The sequence below is a fragment of the Quercus robur genome, chromosome 6 (assembly GCF_932294415.1).
Source record: "Quercus robur chromosome 6, dhQueRobu3.1, whole genome shotgun sequence".
NCBI classification, from domain to species: domain Eukaryota; kingdom Viridiplantae; phylum Streptophyta; class Magnoliopsida; order Fagales; family Fagaceae; genus Quercus; species Quercus robur.
This window is the reverse complement of record NC_065539.1, coordinates 18,318,894-18,344,719: the sequence shown is the minus strand read 5'-3', so window position 1 is coordinate 18,344,719 and position 25,826 is coordinate 18,318,894. Positions and strand designations below refer to the sequence as shown.

Below are 25,826 nucleotides of genomic sequence, written 5' to 3'. Positions count from 1 at the left end.
CACGGGCCCATGGGCTTACTCTCCGTAGGATGCACTCTGACCATCACCCGATTAGTGTTTCCACAGAGGGTTGGAACACTCAAAAACCACATCATATTTTTATTTTTCAACCTATGTGGTTGACTCATGTTACCTTTAGGCCTACAGTAGACTGCTGCTGGAATTCCCACAACACACATGTCATGGAATCCCAAAATTTCACCTCACTATTTTTCTCTAAAATTCACCACATACAAAGCTGCCTTACCCGTTGGAACTCGGAGAAACCAACTCCTTTCCCCTTCCTTACTCTTAATACTGACGGTAGTGCAAAAGGCAATACGGGCCATGCTGGAGCAGGCGGAATTATAAGAGATCACTAGGGGAATTGGATAGGAGGATTCTCAATTAACATAGGTGTCACCCATAGTATGATGGCAGAGCTGTGGGCTATTCGAGAAGGTTTAAAATTTGCTTGGAGTAATGGATACAAATATATCAACCTTCAGGTGGATTCCAAATTGGCACACAATTGGATAACAAACCTGAGCTCCCTATTTCCTCTGGAATATTCTAACTTAATCCTTGATTGCAGGTCTCTCCTGGAGCGACCTTGGGTGGTCAAAACTGATCACATTTGGAGGGAAGCTAATGGGTGTGCTGACCTGTTGGCAAAGAAAGGAGCAGAGCAATCTGAGCGTGAAATTTTCTATCACACCTGTCTTGCGTTTTTGATGCAATGCTATTTTTGGGACTCACTGGGATTCACCTCGCCTCGCTCAGTGGGTTGTATATACCAAGGAAGCTGAAATCTGGCTATCGGAAGTCCCTGTGTGTGTGTGTGTGTTAGGTCCTTCTCTGTTGTTGTGTTTGTCTTGTTTCAGTGATGTGTCTGTGGTAGTGTATGTTAAGTCTTGATATGTATTATATAGTTTGAAGTGTCTGTAGTTCGTATCTTTTTCTCATCTCTGTACTGTTCCCTTAGTGTTTGCAATAAAATCCTTTTTAACGCAAAAAAAAAAAAATAAATAAAAAAATAAAATAATAATAATAATAGGTAAAGTAGAAAGAAAATTTAATTAAATTTCAAATTGGAATTCAATTAGAGTCTAATTTTGCGCCATATGTATCATCTAATATAAATTTAAGAATTTTGTGCTAAGTGAGTTAATTTAGTGAAAAAATTGAATTTCAATTAGAGTTTAATTTTGCGTCACGTGTTCCATCTAATCTAAAATTTTAAATTTTTGTGCCAAATTAGTTAATTTAGTGTATAAAACAAGGAGTCCAATATAATAAACCATAAAAAATATAATCATATAACTAAAAAAAAATTCAAATTTATAAGTTATCTATATATATTAATAAGGAAAACTTAGTGAAATTTGAATTAGAATTCTTCACAAGTATAAATGTTTGTGGGGGGTGTGGGGGGTAAGGGCTGAAGTTCAAGTCTCTAAGAGGAGGCTTCACACACATATACACTTAGATTAGGTTAGAACAAAAATTCTATCTTGTATATAAAAAAAAAGAATTTGAAATTATAATCCAATTTTGCGTCATGTGTCTAAATTTATGTGAGAACAACACTATAATTATCCACTTAAGATTGTGCCATGTGTCTACTTAAGTTTTTTAATCTTTGTGTTAACTGAGTTAATTAGTGCAAAATACTAAGAATCTAATATTAATGAGCTATATTTTTTTTTTTTTAAAAACAATCACATATACTCAATACAAATCACCACATGTTTCTTAATAAATAAATAAAATAAAAATCACCACACGTTTTATTTTATTAAAAATTAGAAAAAAATGACCATAAGTAGTATTAAATTTAGGTAAGAATTTTAATATATGACTAATTACATTTACTTTAAAAAATAATTTGACTAATTATCTATATTTTATGATTAAAAATTGTGTTTAATTTTAAATGTATATATATGTATGCAGAATGCATGTGTTAAATGCTTTAAAAAAATTAATTTAACTAATTATTTATATTTTTATAATAAAAATTTTGTTTAATTTTAAATGCATTCGCATTTATATGGAGTTACATGTTAGTTTATCTTATAATAATCTAAAACAATCTCCCCACACTGTGTAATTTAGTTATTTTATTTTTAGAATATATCTTATTTCAAATTTTTTTTTTATATTGGTATTTCTCAATTCTAATTATATTATTAAAAAATATATTTTTGAATTTTTCATATAATATTTTTATTAAACCGAGAAGAGGCCAATTGATACTAGGAACTAGAAAGCCATTAACCATCTGAAACCTTCAGGACCCAGACGCAGAACAACCCCAAATCGTTGGCCTCACCAGGTCTATCTCAATCTCAATCTCCATGATCTCTCTCTAGTCTTGTAGTAATTTTTAGATTCTCTCTGTTTTGATTTGTTTTTTTTTTCAAGATACGTTTTTTAAATAAAGAGTGGAAATCAGTACCCTCTCTTATAAACTTACATTGCATGAGATGAGATGAGATGAAAGGCCAACCCCATTACCCTCAAAGTGTTCGACAAAATGCCTGAGCCAAACTGAAAAATGTGGCTTTGGCTTTGGCTTTGGCTTGGACACTGGGATGTGGGTTTGCATGCATATGGCTTATAAATTCACAAGTTTGGTTTTGTATTGTGTTTGTCAGTCAAGTACTAATTGAATATGTAAAACAATTGACGCAATTTGTTGACTGATTGATATTTAACCAGAACTGTAGATATGGTGTTTCAGTGAGGCCTCTGCTTCTGTTGGATGGGTTCTTAGAAGTAGAAGTTCTCAAATCATTGATTCCATCAGAAGTTCATTCTCTTGGGGGTAAGTTTCTGTGTCTATGCCTATTTAAAGTGGGAGCATATTTTACTATCCCCTCCGCTCCACACCCATTAGTTAAATTTGCTACCAGCTTTAAGTGGACTAGGATAGGATGAGTGAAGAATTTGTAGAATTTTTAGGGTTATGACTGTTTTTAGCTCAGTTCTACTGAAGAGGTTGTAATCAGATTGTAATATATAATTAGGCAATTATAAATATTCAATAGGTAGGTATTTTGGAAGACCCAAAAGCTCAGCGTGCAGGTCTGCTAGCGCTTGTGGAGGAGTTTGGCCCGAGACAGGCAAAGCTTTGATGTCAAGTCATGCAAGTAACCCCAGTTTCACATTTGGGTCCACAGGTCCACAGATTGTATTAGAACCTCCACTTTGTTGTTGAGCTTAACATATAGCTTAAATTTCTATTAAGTTACATCATAGCAATACAAGATTATGGATCTTAACATATAATGAGTAAGATCTACTTGAGCAACTAGGAGATAAGTTATGTCTTATTCTTGTTAAAACACAATGTTATAGCTGCAATATATGCCACACATAACAAGGTTTGTCATTTTTTACATATAGAAAAAGTAAGGAAGCAAATAGTTGAAATCATGACCAATCCAATCAAACTTCAAATTAATTAAGATATTAGTAAGGAATCAACCTATATTCACAAATTCAAATTTCACTAAAAAGACCAACATAATTCAATCAGGCTTGAAGTTTTGTGGATTCATTTTAAACTAGGACAAAAAACATCCAACGTAGGATTCCAATGTTGAAATTTTTTTGAAATTGATGAAGACCTTTCTTCAATCTTGCCAACACAGGATCATTAATCTTTTGTTCAATTGTCATGTGCTTAGTTTGACTTGGGTGTAATTTTTTTGGGTGAAATCATGTTGCAAAATATTCTTTTCATTCCCATTTTGGAGCATGCACTCACTCTTGCATTAGTCTAAGCCAACCTCATGGTTTGTGCCTCTCTTGGTTTTAGTTGCCATTGGTCATCTCATTTCCTTGCTTGAAGGACTGACTCTAAAATGGCAGCTTACATCCGATAATTTGGTATTTTTAGACCTCATAGTTCTGTTAACAACACTTTATTTTCCTGAATAACTAAGTCAAGTGAATGGTATTTTAAAGAGATTGGTCTCTTAGTGAGTTTACAAATAATTGACAAAATTGTATTAGCCCTTAGATGCTGATTTATATTTAAATATATAGATTATTCCCAAGTTAATGGAAGAGTGAGATTTAGAGAGAGAGCATTTGAGTGCTCTACTGACCAAATATAATATATATTTGACAATAGTCGTTCAAGAGCAACTTGAATATCTTATTCATCTAATATGTCTCATGTTTCTGTACATGTGTCTTCAGGTTTTGCAGCTGAAGTGAGGCATTGTTTAGCTGAATCTTCTCTGTTTTGTCCATTTCAAACAGAGAGGATGTTTTCCTTCCAATCTCTGGCCATTCACGTTTCACGTGGACCTCCTCCATCCTCCTAACCTCACCTCAATTACGGTGTTAATTTCACTTGACCCACCAAATCTGTGTGTTCCATTTCCACATCCACAAGATGAAATTTTTCTTCCAATATTTCACCAGTCACCACTCGAGGAGAATCAGAAAATCCACAAAGAGAAGGAGAATAAGAAGAACAAGAAGAAGAGAATCAACCCCAACCCCAACCCCACCCATTTCCCAAATCACCAAAAAGCCACCATCATCTTCAACACCATGCACAACCATAATGGACCTTCCAGGCCACACACTCATCGACATTTTGTCAAGGCTACCTCTCAACTCAATCTTGGTGTCTAGATGTGTATGTACTACTTGGCGCTGTTTAATCTCAGACCCTCTTTTCACCTATTTCTACCTCTCAAGACCTCAACAACCCCTTGAGCTCTTTCTCCGCTCCAATAGCCTCTCTCATGTAACCACAACCCTTCATTGGGTTGATACTCATTCCATTCTCAATACCCCTCCTCCTTTTCACCCAAACCATCACCAACAGACTCAGCTCAATACCAAACTTTATCTCCCACTTGCACATTCTGATACTGAAGGTAGTGGTAGCAGTAGTAGTTTTATGGACCATGATTTTTCTATTGTAAATTCATGTAATGGGATACTTCTTTTAAGCAAGCCCATGCTTAACAATCCTCATATTGTATGCAATCCGATTACAGGCGAATTTATAACTGTCCCAAAATCTGTAGATGACAATTCATTGTGGGGTTCTGTGGTTCCAGGGTTTGGTCATTGTCGAAAAAGTAACAAATTCAAGGTTGTAAGATTGGTGTTTCGTCTTGAGAACATTTTTCAAAGGATGACTGAGGTTTATACATTAGGCACAGCCTCATGGAGGAGCATTGGACCCGCTCCATTTGACCTTGATTTATCGTTGTTTGCAACATATCTAAATGGGGTTATTCATTGGTTAAGAGTAAGTGATAATGAGAAGGGTTCGATTTTTATTGTGGGTTTTGACTTTGAGGATGAGAGGTTCAATGAGTTCCCGCTGCCTCCTCACTTTGGAGAGAAACACAAAGAAAAAGAGAATTTGCACCATTTGAATATGGGAGTGTTAGGAGATTGTCTTTCTGTATGTGACTGCACTTTTGTGGATCATATGGATATATGGATGATGAAGGAGTATGGTGATCCAACATCTTGGACTAAAGAGTACGTTATAAGCACGCATTTTGGTGGCCCATATCGACCAATAATGCTACTGGAGAATGGAGATTTATTAATGATATATGGCAAGAGGGAATTATATGTATATAATCCCATAGAAAGACATTTTAGATTTCTTGTGATTCATGGAGTTCAATCAGTCTTTGAAGCAATTACCCATGTACCAAGTTTCATCCCTCTTAAGGATGCTGTTGGAGGAGATCATCTGAATGTGCAAAATGTCAAAGGAAGGTACTATAGTTATGAGTTTAATCAAACTACTTTAACATTATCATGTATAATTTTTTCTTGGATGGTGTTCTGTAGCTGATTTGGTGCTAAATATATTTTCTCAAACTATTAAGCATATTGTTTTTTTAGATTGGAGTAGTTTTTCTATGATAAAATCTTTGTTGCTTCTACATTATTGCTCAAGTGTACTGCCATTGTATTTGGGGTTCAGCATTTTTTTATTTACAAAAAATCTCTTATTTTTTTACTGTAGATAGTTCGCGTTTATTATTCATTGTTAGTTAGTTCATTAGATGATTTGTGGCAGGACTTAACATAAATTGCCATGTTTTTGGAAATTCTCCTTTTTTTTGGATAAGTAATAGAAGTTTTATTGAAGGTGAAAAAAGTACCATATCTATATGTTCACGATGATGAACACAAAGTTCCTAAAACAATTACAAGCAAATCAAATAGAAGTTCGAATAGTGTTGGAATTCAAAAATGGAAGTACACACCAACTGAAATGTTTCATTTTCTTAAATTTATTCTGGCATTGATAGAGGTTTTCCTTTGTCGAGGTTGGTCTTAATTTAATTTTCCACTTGCTCAAATTAAACTGCATGTGATATGGTGTATTGTCAATTTTTTAGATTGATGTTAATGACTCCATTCTTTCGTAAGGATAAATTGCTACTCATGTTTAACTTTCCTGGCATCACTTTTTTTTTTTTTAAATCTTTGTTATAATGTTTTAAAAGTTACTATCCAAAGATAGCATGTTACAATCTGATCTATTATTTTCATCTTATCCTGTTCTCCTATCTTCTAGATATCTAAACTAATTTTTAATTTTTATTGTCCTGGTGCTTGTAATGTTTACACTTTTGTATTTATTATGGAAGTATATGGCCACTGCCTCAATACTAGTTTATATGTTGCTAGATGACTACTGGACTTTATACTCTGGCTTCATAAACTGTTGGCTAGCTTGCACCATAAGATTTTTGGATGCATATCAAATAGGAATAATATTTAATCAAGTTTTGAAAAGCACCTTGAAATCTGTTAATTGTAAAACAATTTTCATAAAGATTTTTACATGCTATTGCTACAATGATATACTATCAATAGATTGCAATTAGCATCATCTTTACAAAATGAAAGATAATTCAATACTTCTGCTAACATGCCATATATTTCCACCAAGTCTGAGCTTGATGAAGCAAACAGTTCTGGTGGCATTCAAGCGAATAATGTTTGACTGGAGTGAAGTTGTCATGAAATTGTTTTGATAGCTAGAAGATTGAATTGCCATTATTTCAGTGTCTGTTTTACTAACATTGTGTTGTCTGTTCACCCAGTTGCTCTGATCATGGATTTTTGGGAGGTCCTGAAACTCTTTATCTAGTGGAACAAGGCGAGCCAAGAAATGAATCACAATTACCTTTCTTTTGGGGAGATAGTGGTGAAGAATAGGTAAAATATGTGTTTTAGATGATGAGCTTTTGAGCTGATGTTCTATAATTTGAAGAATCTTTTTGCGAATGTTGAACATGCTTTAGAAGTTTGTACAGATACTGGCACTTAGGTTGGCTAGTTGTTTTATCTTCCTAAGTTCATATATTAGCTGGCGTATAGCTTTTGCTTTTCAAGTGTATGGAAGGAAAGGATAGATGATTGCTAGGAAAGGATAGATGAGGGCTATTTGACAAGTGTACTTTTATTTATTAGGCAAAAATGCAAAGTGCACCCTCTAAGTTTAACTAAAATTTATTTTAGTCATCTAAATTTGCATTCGTTCAATTGAGTTTTGGACACTTAACTGCAACATATAATGAAATTTGATCGAGAGACCTTAATTGAATGAACATGAAACTTAGATGACTCATTTGAAAAAAGTAAAGTTAAGAGGACTGAAATGAATTTTTGTCAAACATAGAGGGTACAATCTGCATATTTCCCCTTTATTATTTAATCTTTCTGTGATTTCTAATCTAAAGTGACCATTGTAAGTCATACTTATGCTAGCTCACTTCCATAGGTGATGAAGGTATTAAAACAAACATTTTAGTTTTGGATACATATGGTTCCAGAGTTCGCTAACTATTCATAAAAAGAAAATAAAAGCATGTGGCTTTTAAGTGGAACATTGTACGTTTAGGTTGCAACAACAAAATCTAAATGGCAGAAAAAGGAATTTTCTGCTTATATAAACAAATGTCTTTTATTTTGAGATGCATTTGAGGCCTTGGAGGTTTGGATGCTTTACTATGTCAGCTGACAATTGTCCTAATTTACGGTAGTCCAATAATTTGGGGGATGATGTGTTTTCCACACAAGTTAACCCGGATTAACAGTGAACATTATCTCTTGTTTGGAGCAGGCGTCTCACAATGATGTGGATTCTATGAAAATATGGGACTCGCATTCTCGTGAGAGACTTGTTCCATGGAGTACATGAGGGGGAATTCTAGCTTTTTACCCCTATTTTTCAAAATATTTGGCAATATGTCCCTGTTTCCAAACTATTTAGGTCCGTGCTCCTGTTTTGAAATTCGATTTCCTTAAAATCGAGTTTCAATGAAGGACTCGATTGGTTTAAAATCGAGTTAAAAAAAAAAACTTGCATGGAACTTGAGTTCATGAAGCTCGAGTTCCCTTTAAAATGCCATTATAGCACGATTTGAACGCAGCTATAGGTTTTGGGCTAATCAAACTTAAAATTAAAAAAAAAAAAAATTGCATAGAACTTGACTCGAATTCCATTTAAAACGCCACTATAAGTGTTCTTGAATGCAGCTATAGGTTTTGGCTAATCAAACTAAAAAAAAAAAAAAAATTAGTTCCATGCAAGATTCTTTTTAAAAAATTTTACCTATAGCTGCGTTTCATGGAGATTTATAGTGGCGTTTTTAATACCTATAGTGGCGCTTTTATGGAACTCGAGCTCCATGAACTTGAGTTCCATGCAATTTATTTATTTTTTATTTTTATTTTTAAGTTTCATCGCCCTATACTCGATTTTCTACCAATCGAGTTTTTTGATTGAAACTCGATTTTAATAAAATCGAGTTTCAAAACAGGGGCACAGACCTAAATAGTTTGGAAACAGTGGTATATTGCCAAATATTTTGAAAAATAGGGGTAAAAGGCTAGAATTTCCGTACATGAGGTACTTCCTCAACATAGGCACATATATCACCAGAATCTAGCTGAGAACCAGGTCAACAAAGGAAACCTTGAATCAACCTGACTTGCAAGGGGATGATTCAAAATCTAACATTCCTTTGTCGGTTTCAAAATTTATTCTAAAAATACGAATAAATATAGAATAAAATTGGATACCAGAAATATATGTGAACAAAAAGCTTTCCTACCTAAAATCCAAACTGCGCGTTTGGTGTGGTATTGCAAACACGCTTTGTTAAAAAGTCCATATTCCAATTACAAAGGCGATCTCTTTTGTGATGAATACGTACTTTTATTATTTCTTAATTGTCGTGAACCCTTGTGAGAAAGTTTTGCATAGAATTGTAATATACTAATATGCATTATTGTATTATTGATCAAACTTTTTCTTTGTTAAAAGGAAAAATAAAATCATCACTCTTCTCAGATCAAGATGAGGTGCCAAAAAAATCCCTTCATAAATAGTATTTACCTATAAAATTTAGTGCTTCATTAAAAATACTCTATATATTGGAAATTACTCTCTAATCCATGCATCACCATACGTAGAATTTACAAATGATGAAAAAATTGTTAAATACGATGGGATTTACATCCCATCATATAAAATCCCTTTATTTATATATAAAATTGGCTCTCGCAACTAGAAAGAATATTTTTTATCTACCACATTTTTGTTCTCTTCTCGACCCACATTATTTTTTTGACTAATCTTGACCACACTTTAAACACATAAAAAACCTCATCCTACAATACACAAGCAAAAGGACAAAAACATGCTAGATATTATAGATTCCTAAGGGAGATGGATTACCGGCTTCTCCTGTCATATAGGTGTAACAACAAATAATATAGCTCTTACTGCATGGGACATGGGTATAAAATTTTTAAATGTAAAGGTTGATTCCACTTTAGTGATAACTTGCTTAACTTCTTCTGGGGACATAGTTCCAGCTTGACTCTTTTAATTTGTGATTGCAAAATCCTCATGAGTAGAGAGTGAATAATTTGTCTCAGTCATATATACCGTGAGGCAAATAGCGTTGCAAACGGGCTTGCAAAAAGAGATCTATTTCTATTGTCCATCTTTTGTTCTATGTAGATATACTTAGGACCCTTTGCATATATGTACTCCTAGAGAATGCCCTATGGTTCATTTTGTAACTAGACACCACCTATAGGTGTTTAATGAATATACTTGGTGTATTTGCTCTTTAATATTTGAATAAATTCGCCCTTTCTACCCAAAAAAGGAAAAAGAAATATGCTGGTGATTTACATCACGTGCACCTCTCTCTCCAAATTTGCAGAGATAATCTTTGGTCTTTGAAATTTGCTGAACTTTTCAATTTCCTTCGAGCTTCAAAGTAGCAATTTGTTCTTTAAATTATATAAAATGGTCCTAATTAATTCATATGCTCATCTGAACATGGATATATCATTTGATTGGGTAAATTGAATAGTGTGCAAGCATTTCAAGTAGAATTAAAAGTGCTACATTGAGTAGTTGATCGATAGCTATAGCAATGGGGGGCGGGGAGAGTTTTCAACTTTGGTTCTCCTCTTAAAAGAGAACAAACAATATCATTGAGTTACAAGATTCTTAAGTCTATTGATTGTGGTCACATAACACTTTTATTTTACATTATAGTTGCTCACGTATAATTTTTAGATCACTTATTTCTCTCTCTCACTCTCTCTCTCTCTCTTTGGGGGGGGGGGGGGGGGGTAAATACCCAATCAAATAACACATCAGCCTTAAGATTAATTGTATGGACCAAAATTGAAACATTTGACATTATATAGAGTACAAATTAGTATTTTGTAACTAGGACGGGCTCTTCTCTTCCTGTTTTTGGGTCTTTTCTCCATAAAAATGAGATGGTTTGGAGTCTTGGACCTATTCCTTGTTCCCTATTTATATAATTAATCTTATTCATTAAAAAAAAAAAAATTCTAAGTACAAAAATTATAAAATTGAACAAATTTTAAAAATCACATGTTTGGATACCGATTATTGTTGAAAACTGAAAACACTATAGCAAAATAAATTTTTTTTTTTTTTTTGACACAAGCAAAATAATTTTTAAATATGTGAATAGTATTGTGAGACTCAGTTTTAAAGAAAAATTTATTGAAATCTATATTTGCGGGTCCCGTAAATATTGCATGGAACCCACACAAAAAATGCCAGCACAAGCACAAACACTTACACGTTTGTATACGGTCATTATTAAAAGCAAGAGGTGACTGAATTGAATACGTTATGTTTTTTGTTGTTGATGGGAATGGGAGAATACGTTGAACCTAGTCATGTAGACATATCACTAAGATTACCATGTGACAAGTATTTTATGTCAATGTTATATATGTTTGCTTCTACTGCTAGTACATTCGAAACGGACAGAACTGTGGTTGGTGAACACTCTACTCAACTAACACACGTTAGTTTTTTGTGAATCAAATTGTACTATATAAGTACTATACTATATGAAAAACACTATAAAGGCAGGCAGCCAGCGTCATTGTGATGACCTCATGGATATGAGGTAGGTTTGTATTTGTCATAACGAAATCGCCTTCCAATGTTTTACTTTTACTTCCAATATCTTTCTTTTAAATAGTCACAGGGTTACCCTTAAGAAATTATTTTCTATATATTTATTAGAATAATCAACCGCGCGCTCGAAAAAAATAAAAATTCTAAACACCCACATTCATAAAAATATATAGCCACAAAAGCTTAGCCAAAAAGAAAAAAGTAAAAGAAAAAAAAGACACAGAAAGGTTTCTGTTTAAGAAGAAAAACTAATATCCATCTTTTTTTGAAAAGATGTGAGGCGAAATATTTTCTAAATAGTAGTATAATTTAATTTTCTTTGAAGGAAAAACAAAAAAGATCGAAGATAACGCTTAGATGAATTGACGTGATTGATTGGTAGAGTATAAAATAAATAATAAAAAGTAAGATAAATGATTTTTATTCATAGAAAAATTGGGATAGTTACCGGTCGATGGTTCATAAAGTAGGGATGGCATGATTTTCAAAGTTAAGGTTGTATGGCTTTTTTCTTTGAAAAATAGTTTATTTTATTTTCTTAGAACCATATATTTGAAGGAAAAAAAAAATTGTAGGAATGATATTGATTAATTTTATAATTCATATTAAATATTATAATTAAAAGATACATCCAATATCATGTTATTTAAAATTTTAAATGACAAGATGTTCTATATATTATTAGATCGGGAATTCTTTTCATTTGAAATGAAATGTAGATGATCTTATTTCATCACATCATCAATAACTACAGACTTGGATGATTGAAATAAAATAATGACCCAGATAACAATTATTCCAAATAAAGGAAATAAAATGAACTTACCTAAAAATGGAAAACGACTTGTGGGAGGTGTGAAACGTAGTAGAGTTTCTAAGGATATTTACCAACCAAAGCGTTTGGACACATGCTAGGTAAAGATTGATTCTCTTTTTTTCAAGTTTTTTCATTTATTACTATTATTTATGCAAAGATGATTGGCAAAGGTCATTGTCGTAGACATTTTGTATCAGGCCATAGATTCCACGATTTGTGGCCAAGCACATACTACCCAATTTTCAGTCATGTTATGTCCATTATTAACCCCATGACACCAAAATAATCATGGCCACTATTTTATTTTTTATGGACAACCATGACCACTGTTCAAGGAGGTACCCATGGCTATAAATTGGGTTCCTCTCCCTCAACACATTCAGCTCAAACTCACATTCACCCAGCTATACAAGAGAGAGAGAGAGAGAGAGAGAGAGAGAGAGAGAGAGAGAGAGAGAGAGAGAGAGAGAGAGAGAGAGAGATGGAAGTTGTTCAAGTGCTCCACATGAATGGAGGAATTGGAGAAACAAGTTATGCCAACAACTCCCTGGTTCAGGTAAACTTAATTAATTAGCAAGTAGCAACCCAGTCCTCCACTAATATATTACAAACTACATACAGGTGGTAGCTAGATGATTCTCCAACTTCATTGATTGCTCAAGCCAGGCTAATGCCTTGCAAAATGGGTATTTTTGTGTGCCACATTCTGTTATACCCAAAAAAAAAATTGCATTATACATCCCATAAACAATAACACGTAGAATAGTTTTGATGTATTTCAAGCTATAATTAATAGAATATGATTTTAACGCATGTTATTTTGTTTACATATATTCTTACAGTCACGCTGTAAAATATATAGTTTTATACGTGCTTTTTGTTCACTTGTGCGTAAGGGGAAAAATACAAAGGAATAATGTTATTTAGAGGTAACAAGGAGTAATACGTATACATAATTTGTCCACAATTCATCTCTATCTTTATTGTTAAATTGCAATTGCACCATGTTTATATTTTATAGTTAAAATCACTGAAGGTAATGAGTTATTTTATCTGCACAGTATATGTGCAAAATATAGATCACAACTCATTCAAACTACTCTTTGTTTTGGACTTTGGGCAGCAAAAAGTAATATCCATGACCAAACCCATCAGAGAGGAAGCTATAACTAATCTCTACTGCAGCACCTTGCCAAGAAACCTAGCCATTGCAGACTTGGGTTGTTCTTCAGGACCAAATACTTTATTTGTGGTTTCTGAAATTATCAAGGTAGTGGACAAGCTTCGCCAAAAGCTAGGCCATGAATCACCTGAATATCAAGTGTTTTTGAACGACCTTCCCGGAAATGATTTTAATACCATTTTCAAGTCACTGTTGCCAAGCTTCCAGAAAGAAATGAGTTATCAACTGGGGCATGGTGCTGGTCCATGTTTGTTATCAGGAACTCCTGGTTCCTTCTATGGCAGGCTTTTTCCTAGCAAGAGTCTGCATTTTGTCCATTCTTCGTATGGTCTCCAATGGTTGTCTCAGGTAACTTATTCTTAAAACAGAGAAGTCTAAAATGATTAATTATATCTAAAATTAGGTGATATGGGTTTATAATAAAATCAAAGTTGTAACAATCCATCTTATTTTAGACCTTCCCTAATAATACAATACATTACAAAAGAAATTCACATTTCATGTTTTGAATTTTAAGCATTGTGAAGTAAGTGGTTATATATGAATAGTGTAATTTATATTTTCAACCACTCAAAGAATAACCTTTGCATTCCGTTGATCTTAATTATAGAATAAACACAAGAATATACAAATACAATAAGGAAACTTTCATTAAAACGAGTAAAGACCAACATCCATCTTCCAAGCGTCCCAAACTGCAAGAGGAAGGGAATAATATGAGGCCATTTAGAATTGCTCAGTCAACAAGGTCCTCATATTATATATATATATATATATATATGCAAATGCAATTGGTAATGACTTGCAACTTTCACTTCAATAACTCAATTTGAGTTATTGAAGTGAAAGTGTCTGTTTTAAGGTCACTATTCAAGATATGCAATGACAAATTGATGTAGTTCACACATTGACACTCTATTGGCATCGCATTAAAATAAGCATTAATGAATGTTAATGTTATCGTGCATTAGGTTCCGCAAGGGCTGGAGAATAATAAAGGGAACATTTACATGGCATGTACAAGTCCACCAAGTGTACTTAAGGCCTACTATGAGCAATTTCAAATAGATTTTTCGATGTTTTTGAAGTGTCGTGCAGAGGAGTTGGTAGCAGGAGGGAAAATGGCATTAACATTTTTGGGGAGAAGAAGTGAAGACCCATCTAGCAAAGAATGTTGTTACATTTGGGAGCTTTTGGCTATGGCACTCAATGACATGGTCTCTGAGGTAACTTGCGCTACTACAAATTCAACTCTGGGTACTAAATGATGGAAAGTTTCCTATTGGTTTCACAGTTTCACTTAATTATGATTAGCAGACTCATTATTAAGTATTTACTAACAGTTTAGAAGCTATTCTGAATTTTGTTGAATTGATGAAAAGTTAATAACAAAATTAGATTCTTCTACTAATTGACCAAAAAGAATCAATTTCTTCTATTTTTTTTATAAAAAAAATTCGATGTATAATTAAATTAATTAACGTAGTAATTAATCTAGGAACATTATTTATCTATTTTTATTATGTATATGATATCTTGTGTGTTTAAGATAATTGCCCATCATAAATTTATAATAAATGTATTATTGCCATATCAACATTTTATTTATTTATTTTCGAATTAGTTAATGCAATTTTCAAAAGCAAAGGTAAATATGTTGTTGTGGACCAACTGGAGGTTCTTGGCCATGTTCTAACAAGCGATTGATTTTTTTGCATGTAACCGTGGGAGAAAAGGTTTTTTTTTTTTTTTTTTTTTTTTCTTCTCTATTTTTTACAGGAGAACGAAGTACGTACCATTGAGAATTTGGAATATAAGGCTACTGACAACTAAAATAAACTGATCTTTCGGTTTTTTATTTTTGTTTTTTCCCTCCTTAAATAGTGGAAGATTAAAATTGGACACATCTTTTCACTATAATGGGTTAGGCAAGATTACTGAGCAATGAATCTTTTGTCTATTGATAACGATTTTTTCTGTTTCTTCTTCTTTTTCTAATATTTTGATATATTATAAATAAAACAAACTTTCATACAAGAAAGAAAAACTCTTCCCAACTTTGCGTAAAGTTTATTGTGCTAAAGTATAGGATGTATATTCCAGGGACTCATAGAAGAAGATAAAATGGATTCATTCAACATTCCTCAATACACACCATCCCCGTTAGAAGTGAAATTCGAAATTTCAAAAGGAGGATACTTCACCATTGATCGCCTTGAGGTTTCTGAAGTCAATTGGAACGTTTATGACAATGAATTCAACCCATCTGATGCGTTTCGTGATGATGGATACAATGTTGCAAAGTGCATGAGAGCAGTGGCTGAACCCTTACTTGTTAGTCACTTTGGAGATGCAATAATTGATGAGGTCTTCCGTAGGTACAAGGAAATTATTTCTGATCACATTTCTAAAGAGAAGACTCAATTTATCAATGTGACTATTTCTATGACAAAAAGAGGATGATCAAGATATTTATATATGGTTGATTGAATAATGTCATTTCCTCGTTCCAACGACTTAAATAGTGTTGTTGTCTAATAATATTGTGGTAAGTCAAGATCATGTATCTTGCTTTTCAAATTCCAGTACTAAGGGATGCGGTGTATTATCTGCTAGTGCTTTTTTATGTACTCAGATTACGTATATGAAAATTGGCTTGGATTGTTCTTTGTGACCTGTAATGCTTACAATTTCTCCTCCTCTTTAGCAATTTGACCTGAAGAAAGTTCAAAACCCACCAATGGGAAACTTGTGACACACACAAACACAAGGTTATTAACAATGTTACCAATGGCCAGTTCCTTGGGATTTTGAGGCCAAAGGACAATAAAAAATTGAGATAATCAAATCAAAGATTCTAAACCCCCACTACAAAAGACTCGTCTTGCACCAGCGTTTTTTCCCCAACGTTTTTTCCCCAGCACTTTTAAAAACCGTCGTCATAGGCCATCCTATAGCAGCGCTTTCAGAAACCGCTGGTATAGGTTGACCTATTACGGCAATTTAAAACTAGCACTTTCTAAACTACTGCTATAGGAGTCCTATAGCGGCAGTTTGCGAAACCGCTGCTATAGGTAGACCTACTACGGCATTTCCAAACCCCTTGATGACAACTCAATTCAAAAAGCTTTGAGGTTATGAACCTAATATCACTACAAAAAACATGACTTGTTTCAACCCACTTTTTCCAAGGGTTCAGTGAAAATAGTTGAAACAAATGTTAAAAACTGGCACATGACTAATCTTGTTACAATGGTCATTAAAACCCTTGAAATAAACTAAAACACTAAAATCCCGCGTAATTGTTGCCTCCAAAATTTTACATTATTCAACGGAATTCTAACACAACTCTTAATAAAAGATATCCAAATGTTTTAACCCTCGGAATAAAGTCTCTTTCTCTCTCTCACAAAGTCAGAATTCAGAAAACCAATTTTCAAATAAAGTCTTTGCTTACTCTCTTTGAAAACCCATTTTCATTTTGTTCAACCATCCTCCAAACTAAATGAGATTACTCTTAGAAAACTCTCTCTCTCTCTCTCTCTCTTTTTGGGAGCTCATCTCATCTCTGACGATAGTTTAAGGCACGGTGGTCGGCGATCCTATCTTTGACGACAACTAGTCGTTGATAGTCAAAGCCCTCTCCTCTGCCCCTTTGTTCGATTACAACTCTCTCTCTATTTGTTTCCCGAGAAAAAAAAAAATTGAATTTGGAAATTACCTAGTAGAACTTTGCAAAGGAATTTTGGTATTCTCTATTGTTTTTTCTCTCTCATTCTCTCCTTTGATATTTCTCTTCCTCGCCAATAATATAATTTGGGGCTAGGGTTTGGATACTTTGGAAATGGAATTACATACTTGTCCTTTGGAATTTGAAGTACGGGTTGGATGTATGAGGTTTGAACATATTATATTGAAGAAATGCTTAAAAAGGAGTTGGTAACTGTTAATGGTGTAGTATTTCAATAATATCAATTTAAGTATGGGTTGGATCTATGAGGTGTTTTTGTGTTGCTGTGTTTGTTAATTTTAGGTTTCTTGTGGAAACGAGCATTGGTTTATCAATAGTATCAATTTAATTTTTGCTTGGTTTAGGTCATTGCAATTCAATGCTTTGTTCAACTTCTTTACATTGCAGAGATTTTTACACTCATTTTGTTTATAAAATCTACTAGATCTTATGAATTTTATAAATTCTTTTTCAAGTTATGTGGCTTGGAATTGGTAATCTATTTTTCCCTTATATTTGTTATTGTTCTGTTCCAATGAATACAAAGCTTGCATTTTTCTTTTTCTTTTTGATAAGATGTTTATGTCTGACTTGAAAGTATTAACTCGGTGTAGTTATGGCATGCATGGTGTCAATGCATCATATTGATGCATTATAAACTTGTAAAACTTCATGTAGTGCTGGAAAATTCACCATTTGAGTATGTGGGTAACAATAATAAGACCTTCCATCTAAGTTAAAATTTTGATTGCAAATATGGGCAATTTGACATTTAAATGATGACTTCCAAGTTTTCATGATGCATACCTTTACCTTAACATTAAAATTAATTACGATGGATTAATGCCATACAAAAATGTACCTAGATTCAGAAAGTGTCATCTGTAATAATTGCTTGTGAGGCTGCTGAATATATCCTTTTGCTACTAATAATATAGTCATTTGTAAAATGAGCTGAGTATCCTTATAAGCATTAGAAGTTACTAGCATAGTTCTCCATTTTGATTCTCAATTTGAGGTGGGCAAAGAGCTATTTTTGCTAAATGAGGTAATGTTTTTGTTGTTTAATGGTCCTGCCTTATAAACAAAATAGTTTCATATTTAATTTTATGAGGCCATACACCCATGCTTTGGATTATGTGATGCAGTTTTCTCTTTTTCTTTCCCATTATGGATACAAGTCCTTCCTAACTCAGTCTTTGCAAATTATTTTAATATGATAAATCCCTACACTCTCATCTATTTCTTTTGTTTTGGCTCTATTCTTGTCGTTGTTCAGTCCAGAAGCACGTGCGGCAATCTTGTGCAAGAGTGCCAAAGTTGCTCCACAGGTTTATACAACATTCACTCTTAGGATTTTCTGCCTGTTGTTAATTTAATTTTAATATATTAAAAGTTTGTTTTGTGTAGGCAATTGAGACACTAAGGATTACTTTTACCAAGTTGTGCAAGCTGCAGATTGTAGATGGTGTTATTCTTGTAAATGATCCCTTCTTTATTCTATGCAGTTGTTTCTCTTCTATTTCTTACTTTCAGTGACTTTCATCTGTCCCAGTGTAGAAACCATGACCAATTTGCACCTTCTCCAAACAATAAAATGGGATGAGACATGGCTTTTTGCATGCATATTTGATAAGCGAACAGTTATTCTATTTAATTGCTTGAAGTTAGTTTATGTTTGTCCTAGTTGTGTTTTCATAGATCCTGCTACTTTTTTATTATTTTATGTTTTCCTTCTAATTGATCCATTATATGGCCCATTTTTTCTGGTAAAGATGTCTGAAGTTGGGCAAAGTACTGATTTGTGGTTATAGGGTATGTTTCATAGGGATTTATGGGACTAACTTTTTGTGGTATTTGGCTGGAATTTTTTGGTATTTTGTGTTCTCTTGATTAAAGTTTTAAACCACTTGTTAAAATTATCTGAACTTGTATGCCATATGCCACATCTCATTCCTTTATTGTTTGAACTTGTATTATAAGGAGCTTTGAATTTGCAGGAAGGATCACTGTCACATCAATCCAATGGTAGAATTTGACTGTCTTGAGGTAGAGGATATCTAAATTCATTAAAATTTAAATTAAACATGAGTTTTTGGATTTGGTATCAGCTGCTATGAGTCAAGTTGTTATGCATTGTTTGGTTGATTTTGAGGAGTCCAAGAAACGTTGATTATAGTTACCTGCTTCTTAAACTTTGCAATTTTCCCTGCATGTGGAAATGACTTTCCTTAAAAAAAGGCCAATCGCACTGATATCTTTTGTTTGAAATAAAAAAAACAGATAATACCTTTACTATATTTTAGGGTCCAGTTGTAAGCTTGCAATTGAATCATAGTTCCTACTAACCTCTTGAATACTGTTTTGTGTGATATTTTATTAAAGATTGCAATTGGTTGGTGTTGCTTCTAAAAGGATTTTATGGTATTTCTTTGACACTAAAATACTTCCTTGAAACATTAAAAGTAGTATACTACTCTCAAGAAGTTCCATTTGTGAGATATGTTGGTTGGTTGATTCTTGAAATTGCCTCTTTAGAAAAAAAGGCCCTCATGTTCCAACCAAGGGAGTTAATATTGTATCGAAGGTCATTTCGGTTTGGTTATTGGAACGGAATATTTCGGTATCGATTCGTACTGGTGTACCGTTTTGGGATTACCATTGTAATAATAATAACAATAATAATAATAATAATAATAATAATAATAATAATAATAATAATAATAATAATAATAATAATCTTAGAGCCTATACCTTCTATGTTCTTTACGACTTAAAGAATTTGATAATACATTTTAAGAATAGCTAAATTTCTATTTATGACCCATGTAATTAGTTAAATAGAGTAAATTAAACTCCATGCCACTAGAAGTTGACACTTGCCCATCTAAGCAATTGACTAAAAAAAAAAAGTAATTGAAAGAGCAAAATAAGCAAGAGATAAGAACCAAGGTGAGTCACGTGGCTTTGGGAAAAGCAAATAAAATAAGAGGCTTTTATGCTTTTAGTGTGGTGTCAAACACCTATTGAGAAGACCATAATTTCCTAACTCATTTTAGTGACATGTAATATATATGTGTGTGTGTGTGTGTGAGAGGGGGGGGGGGGGGGGGGGAGAGAGAGAACTAACATTTTAGTATTTATTCTATGTGATTAGAAAGATTACTAATAGAATAAATATGTTTATTTTGTTATATTATTTATTTTAAGCATAATGAAATTTTAATGTCATTTTTCTAAGATTTATACTAGAAACAATTGAATTTTTTTATATGTGAGAAACAATTGGTTTGAAATATGGTATTCTTGCTCAAATTAAGTTGGTTTCGCAACAACTGAAACAATGTCCAACAAAAAGGGAAAAAAAAAAAAAATTAGTTACACACAATCAAGAATGTAAAAATAAATAAATAAATAAATAAATTAATTAAATTAAATGATATTTGCATTTTCTTTAGTAGGCATGAAACATGCTTGTCTATATTAGCTACTATATCATGCAATTTTCAATTTTGAAAACACACACACACACACACACACACACACACACACACATATATATAGTATAATCAAATCACTACAATATTCTTACTGTCTTTCTATTTTGTATATAAAATAACTAAATATTACAATTTTTTTACTAGAAAAATTATTGAAATAATATTTTTTTATACATCGATTGTTGGGGTGGGGGATTTGAACCTTGGACGTCTTTGTTAGAAATGTGGCAACCAATTAAGTTACAAGATTCTTGGCTAAATTATTGAAATATTGGAAAAAACTAATAATAAGTTTCCCCACCCATCATGCGGGAACTCAGGTAGCACTAAAGAAATGAGAAGAGCATAAATTCCAAGCTATTGGACTAGGTATAATGCTATTTATGTATTAGTCTAATAAAAATTTTGAAAATAAAATGACATAAGCTTGCTCCTATAATAAGTCAGGTTAGTCGTCATAGCTAAGAAAATATTGTTTCAAATTCAGAATTTAAAAACTCACATGGACAAAGTAATTGTAGACAATAATATTGTTTAAAATCCAAAATAAATAGCAATCTAGACACATAACAATAAAAACAATATAGTTTGGTACCCAAGCAAACATAAACTAATTAGGCAAGCGACAATAAAAACAAAGGCCATAATATTCTCCTTTGAAAGCATTAATCACCAAGAATCATTACAACAGTGAAATATGCTTCCTCTTTATTGCTCCAATGCTCCCTCTTTATTTCTCCAATATATTGTCATCTTTCCTGTAATATCAGAAACAATATACGGAGTATCTCCATTAGACAAAGCATGTTGCCATTTACAATACTTCTATTGAATAACATTTGAAAATATCAAGTGGTTTTATTTCTGGTGAGAATCGTAAATCAAGAATTAAAAAATAATAAATAAAAAAGTTGATCAATTATCAATTAGAAAGAAATACAATAAAATAAAATAAAACTTACTTCAGTTTTCCATTTCATCAATTGCAGCAAAGGGATGCCATGGAGATTGTTGATGAGGGGAACCACTAGCCACATCTTTATCCTAAATTATGAAGTAAAACAATAATATAAAGATATAAAATAACATAATTTAGTAATCCTAACAAAACATGTAAAGCATAAAGAATATATCACATATTTATAACCTGTAAATCAGTATTAGCAGGGAGTTGAATATGCTGCATAACCATTGCCAACTTATCTTCTAAGGTTGATACTTTATCTGTCAAGCGACGTATCTTATCATCTTTCAACCTCTCTTCTTCACTAGTTATCCTCATCCCTCCATAACAGCTATTTTTTGAGCCACTTCGGTTAGAAGGAGTTGGCCCGAATCCTAAACCCCGCACACGACCATGTTTCTCTTTACCCATTACCTTAGAAAACGCATCTGTGGAAGACCATCCTATACTTCCATTTGCACCTTCTTGACTCATTAACTCCTTCAGTTTGTCCTAAGAATCAGGATAATAATTATAAATTTTGTTTTTTTAAAAAAAAAATGGAGAATGGTAGAAATAAAGTTCTTATACTAAAAAAATATGATGACACATACAATTTTCTCACTTGCATCCTCATTAACTGGCATCCCATCCTTTTTTTTTTTTTTTTTTTTTTTTGTGAAGCTTTACATATAGCTTCCCTCGATTTGGTGCAACCCCATCTTTTTTGAACTGCATCACAAATATATTAATTATTTTAATGGATGCAAATGAATGTAAGCAAAATACACAAACTATTTCCAAGTACTAACTTTGTAATTACCATATCAAAGGCATGTTGTGCATAAGATTTTGATCTTGCAGTGTGTACATCTTTTTTCTTTTTACTGGCTTTCTTACTAGCCTTACTACGTTCCTACATTCAACATAAAAACACACTGATTAAAATTAAAGTTAATTCACTTTTCTTTTTATTTGTATTTATGAATAAGTGTTCTACCAAAGCATTAGATGCCATAATGTATAAGATAATGTTACTTATACCAGTCCATCTCTACTAAACCAAAAGTTTACAAGTGTAGCAAAATCTTGGCGATTCATTGTACATGGGGCCTCAGCTACTATCCTTGCCGCAGTTTTTGACTCATCATAATGCTTTGCTTTCAAGGCGCACTTCCAATTCCTCCACTTTTCACCCAAACCCTTTAAAGTCAGACGTTTGATGATCTTTCTTTCTTCCTCGATTTTGGAAATGTGAAATTTTGACAGAATCAGAAACACAAAAGAAAAAAAAAATGTAACCACATGAAAGAAACATTTAAAATTTTAGAAATAAATATAGCTTTTGGTACTAGAATTTTATTACTTCTGTAAGGTTGAATTTATTCAACCATCTAATTGGCTTTATTCCGTGCCAAATTTGCTTGTAATTCAGCATTTAGTAACCCTGTATTTAGGTGGGTTTGTTGTAAGGGTAGTGAGTGAGATAGAGTGAAGTTTGCTCAAGAGTGTGCAAGAAAACAGAGACTCGCGGCTGGGACTTGTGGGTGACTCGCGGCTGCAAGCCGCCAGAAGCAGCACACGTGCCAAGCATGCTGGAAGATGAACAGTCATGCTAGCTGGAACACTACAGGACAAAACAGGACAACTGGCCATACGGTTAACTCGCGACTGGATCTCGCGACTTAGTCAAGCCGCGAGGTCAAGCCGCGAGCCACCCCTGTTTTGTAAAACCTGACGTTTCACATTCCTCTCCCACTCCAGTATAAATACCCCTTTTACCCACGATTGAAAGAGAGCTTCTAGAGAGAATTTTGAGAGAGAAACCCTAAAGAAAAACAAGATTGTTTCACCCACAATCTATACCTTAGAGTCTCTTCAAATTCCTCTACCCTCTTCCTCTCCATTGTCAAATCCTTGAGAGGCATTATACCAAACCTAGTTCTCACCATCATCGTCACTGTGAGACAGTTGTTTGGATTTCTGGGAAGCAGTTAGGAAGGAACCAATCTTCATTGGTTGATGCTACGGTCTAGTAGCGGAATCCGGTAAGCTAGAAAAGAAAAAGGTTCGGCGCAACCTCGTTGGAGCAAGAAGCTTGGAGGGCTTAGGTACATCGGGTAGATTAGGCTTGGAGGGTCTATTGCTGTTCATGTATCCCAACTACATTTTCTAGTGGATTATTGACCGCTTGGAGGGCAGCGGAGAGGTTTTACGCCGAGGGCTTCGGTTTCCTCTTCGATAACACATCGTGTGTTGTCCTTGTGTTTGAATCTCTCTTCCCTTTATCTTTGCCTTTTATTTTCTGCTGTGGATGTGATTTATAATTGGCTTAGATAGTTTTTACCAATTCCATATTATAGCTTATGTTCATTTTCCGCACACTAGTTGTTTGACATAAAGCTTGAATTGGTTAAGTTGTAATTTGGGGGTCTAAACGTTCAAAGGTGTTTATACACGTTTTTGAACTTTCAATTGGTATCAGAGCGGGTACACTTGTTGTGGTTTAAATACCTAAGTGTGATCCTTGACCCCTTGTGTTTATTTGCCATGGATTGTGCTTTGTATGCCTCTTTGCATGATTTGGTTGGTGATGAATGTAACATGCCACATGTTTGTGAAAATGCCTCTATGAGTGTTAATCCTCATAAGTGTGATGACATGTTATTTGAATCCATGGGTGTTGTTGAAAAACTCTTGAAGAAAAATGCTAAGAAGTTTCAAAAGAATTTGAGCAAGTTATTTTGTGAAAAGGATGATTTGATTGCTAAGCTCAATGAATCCAACAAATTGGTTGAGAAATATAAAAAACTTGCTGAAATTTCTCTTGAAAAGCTGAAAGAGTTTGAATGTTTGAATATGGACTTGGATGCTAAACTTGTTTTGTCTAACAAACTTGTTGATGATCTTAAATGTGAAAATGAATCTCTTAAGATGCATGCCAAGTGTTTGATTGCTAAACCCATTGATAAAATGGATGATAATATTTGTTGCAATCATGTTGTGGTACCCGATTTTGTGCCTAGTGTGTGTTCTACCTTAAAGGAAAAATCGGCGTACATTCCTCCACATAAAAGAAATCAAAAGGTGGAGAGAAAGGCTGTTAAGTCAAAACCTTCGTTTAGGTCTCAACCTAAGGCTTTGGATGGATCTAAGTTTGTTCCAACTTGCCACCATTGTGGTGTGATTGGTCATATAAGACCTCAATGTCATAAGTTGAAGAGGGAACAAAACCATGTTGCTAGATCCATTCCCAAAAAGCCTAGTGGACCTAAACACATTGTTTGTCACCATTGTGGTGCCTTCGGTCATCTAAGACCTCATTGCTCTAAGTTTCAAGCTCTTAAGAGAATCAAAAGAAAAGAGAAACTTGAGTTTTTTTGGAAGTTGTGCTAAAAAGAGTAAACTGGATTTGAGTGAAAATAGCATGTTGTTAAAGAAAATGTTTAATGCTCTTAACTCCTTGACTATGTGCATCTCCGGTTCTCATTCTTCCAACCCTCGTCTCGCTTCTCTTGAGACACTCATTCCAAACAATCGTTCCGTTTGGATGAGGAAGGGTTCCTATGGTTGAGCTTTTGCTCTTTTGGTCCTTGATCTAATTCTTTCGATCTTTGTAGGACCCTTCATGCATTAAATGTCATATCTTCATGCATTTTGTGCATCTTGCATTTATTTGTATGCATTTTTTCGTTTTTGATCTTACTTTTATGTTTCTATTTTGTGTGAGTAAAAATCCAAAACCACATAAAAAGTGAAAAATTCAAAAAGTTTGATCGTATTTGTTTGAGCACATATCACATGTGAGTTTGGCCTTGTACCTTTGTACAAATGGCTTTGTGCATTTTCGAGCTTAGCTTGTTATTTTTGCACTTATATCTTTGTGGGAAAAATCTTGACATCTTTGTGTGATTGTTGTAAATCGATCTTCAAGCTTGTCATGAATGATTAGTCAATAGTCATGTTGGTTTTGATACTTGCGTAGACTTGTGCTTATATCTCTTCCCACTCTTTTATTTTTATTACTTAAAGAGCTCAATAAATGTAAATCTCAAAATGAAAAGAGATAATGAGCTGCAAAAGCCATCGCAAATACTAGTATTCGACTAGGAAAAAGGGAAAGCGACTTAAATGAAATTGTATGATGCCCAAAAAGCCAATGGCTTGTTCGTCA

At 33.4% G+C, this 25,826-nt stretch overlaps 3 protein-coding genes and 1 long non-coding RNA gene across 12 annotated transcripts; 3 read left to right on the top strand and 1 right to left on the bottom strand.

Annotated features, from left to right (window-relative positions):
• The first annotated feature begins 265 nt into the window (after positions 1-265).
• Positions 266-985, top strand: LOC126689663 (uncharacterized). The gene is made up of 2 exons (XR_007644568.1): positions 266-488; positions 575-985. It is a non-coding gene; the product is annotated as an uncharacterized LOC126689663 (long non-coding RNA).
• Positions 986-2,200: 1,215 nt separating this feature from the next.
• LOC126733082 (F-box protein At3g07870-like) lies at positions 2,201-7,353 on the top strand. Of its 5 annotated transcripts, none has more exons than XM_050436216.1 (5): positions 2,201-2,317; positions 2,704-2,809; positions 3,033-3,164; positions 4,192-5,748; positions 7,092-7,353. In XM_050436216.1, the coding sequence occupies exons 4-5, from the start codon at positions 4,391-4,393 to the stop codon at positions 7,204-7,206; spliced, it is 1,473 nt and encodes a 490-aa protein (XP_050292173.1). In that variant the 5' UTR covers positions 2,201-2,317; positions 2,704-2,809; positions 3,033-3,164; positions 4,192-4,390; the 3' UTR covers positions 7,207-7,353. The 5 variants fall into 5 exon arrangements, with proteins under 5 accessions (XP_050292173.1, XP_050292172.1, XP_050292176.1 ...); XM_050436220.1 differs by having other exon boundaries at positions 2,236-2,317; positions 2,712-2,809; XM_050436215.1 differs by lacking the exon at positions 3,033-3,164.
• Positions 7,354-12,694: 5,341 nt separating this feature from the next.
• On the top strand, positions 12,695-16,148 carry LOC126733080 (S-adenosyl-L-methionine:benzoic acid/salicylic acid carboxyl methyltransferase 2-like). 5 transcript variants are annotated; one of them, XM_050436213.1, is made up of 5 exons: positions 12,695-12,720; positions 12,779-12,852; positions 13,420-13,827; positions 14,451-14,705; positions 15,583-16,148. In XM_050436213.1, coding segments are annotated over exons 1-5 (1,098 nt in total). In that variant the 5' UTR covers positions 12,695-12,719; the 3' UTR covers positions 15,943-16,148. The 5 variants fall into 5 exon arrangements, with proteins under 5 accessions (XP_050292170.1, XP_050292167.1, XP_050292168.1 ...); XM_050436211.1 differs by having other exon boundaries at positions 12,700-12,730; XM_050436212.1 differs by having other exon boundaries at positions 12,702-12,740.
• A 5,518-nt stretch (positions 16,149-21,666) lies between these two features.
• Positions 21,667-22,132, bottom strand: LOC126689662 (uncharacterized). Its single transcript, XM_050384879.1, has 2 exons — positions 21,857-22,132; positions 21,667-21,753 (listed from the first exon to the last, which is right to left on the bottom strand). Exons 1-2 carry the CDS (start codon positions 22,082-22,084, stop codon positions 21,673-21,675), a joined length of 309 nt encoding a protein of 102 aa, XP_050240836.1. The 5' UTR covers positions 22,085-22,132; the 3' UTR covers positions 21,667-21,672.
• Positions 22,133-25,826: the final 3,694 nt, after the last annotated feature.

Excerpts from the sequence above, each read along its gene's own strand:
- LOC126733082 (XM_050436215.1), top strand. The coding sequence starts at position 4,391 with ATGAAATTTTTCTTCCAATATTTCACCAGTCACCACTCGAGGAGAATC. Across the intron at positions 5,749-7,091 it reads GTGCAAAATGTCAAAGGAAG|TTGCTCTGATCATGGATTTT; the intron begins GTACTATAGTTA and ends CTGTTCACCCAG.
- LOC126733080 (XM_050436213.1), top strand. Across the intron at positions 12,853-13,419 it reads CCAACAACTCCCTGGTTCAG|CAAAAAGTAATATCCATGAC; the intron begins GTAAACTTAATT and ends GACTTTGGGCAG. Across the intron at positions 14,706-15,582 it reads TCAATGACATGGTCTCTGAG|GGACTCATAGAAGAAGATAA; the intron begins GTAACTTGCGCT and ends TGTATATTCCAG.
- LOC126689662 (XM_050384879.1), bottom strand. The coding sequence starts at position 22,084 with ATGGGTAAAGAGAAACATGGTCGTGTGCGGGGTTTAGGATTCGGGCCA. Across the intron at positions 21,754-21,856 it reads CTGCTAATACTGATTTACAG|GATAAAGATGTGGCTAGTGG; the intron begins GTTATAAATATG and ends TTCATAATTTAG.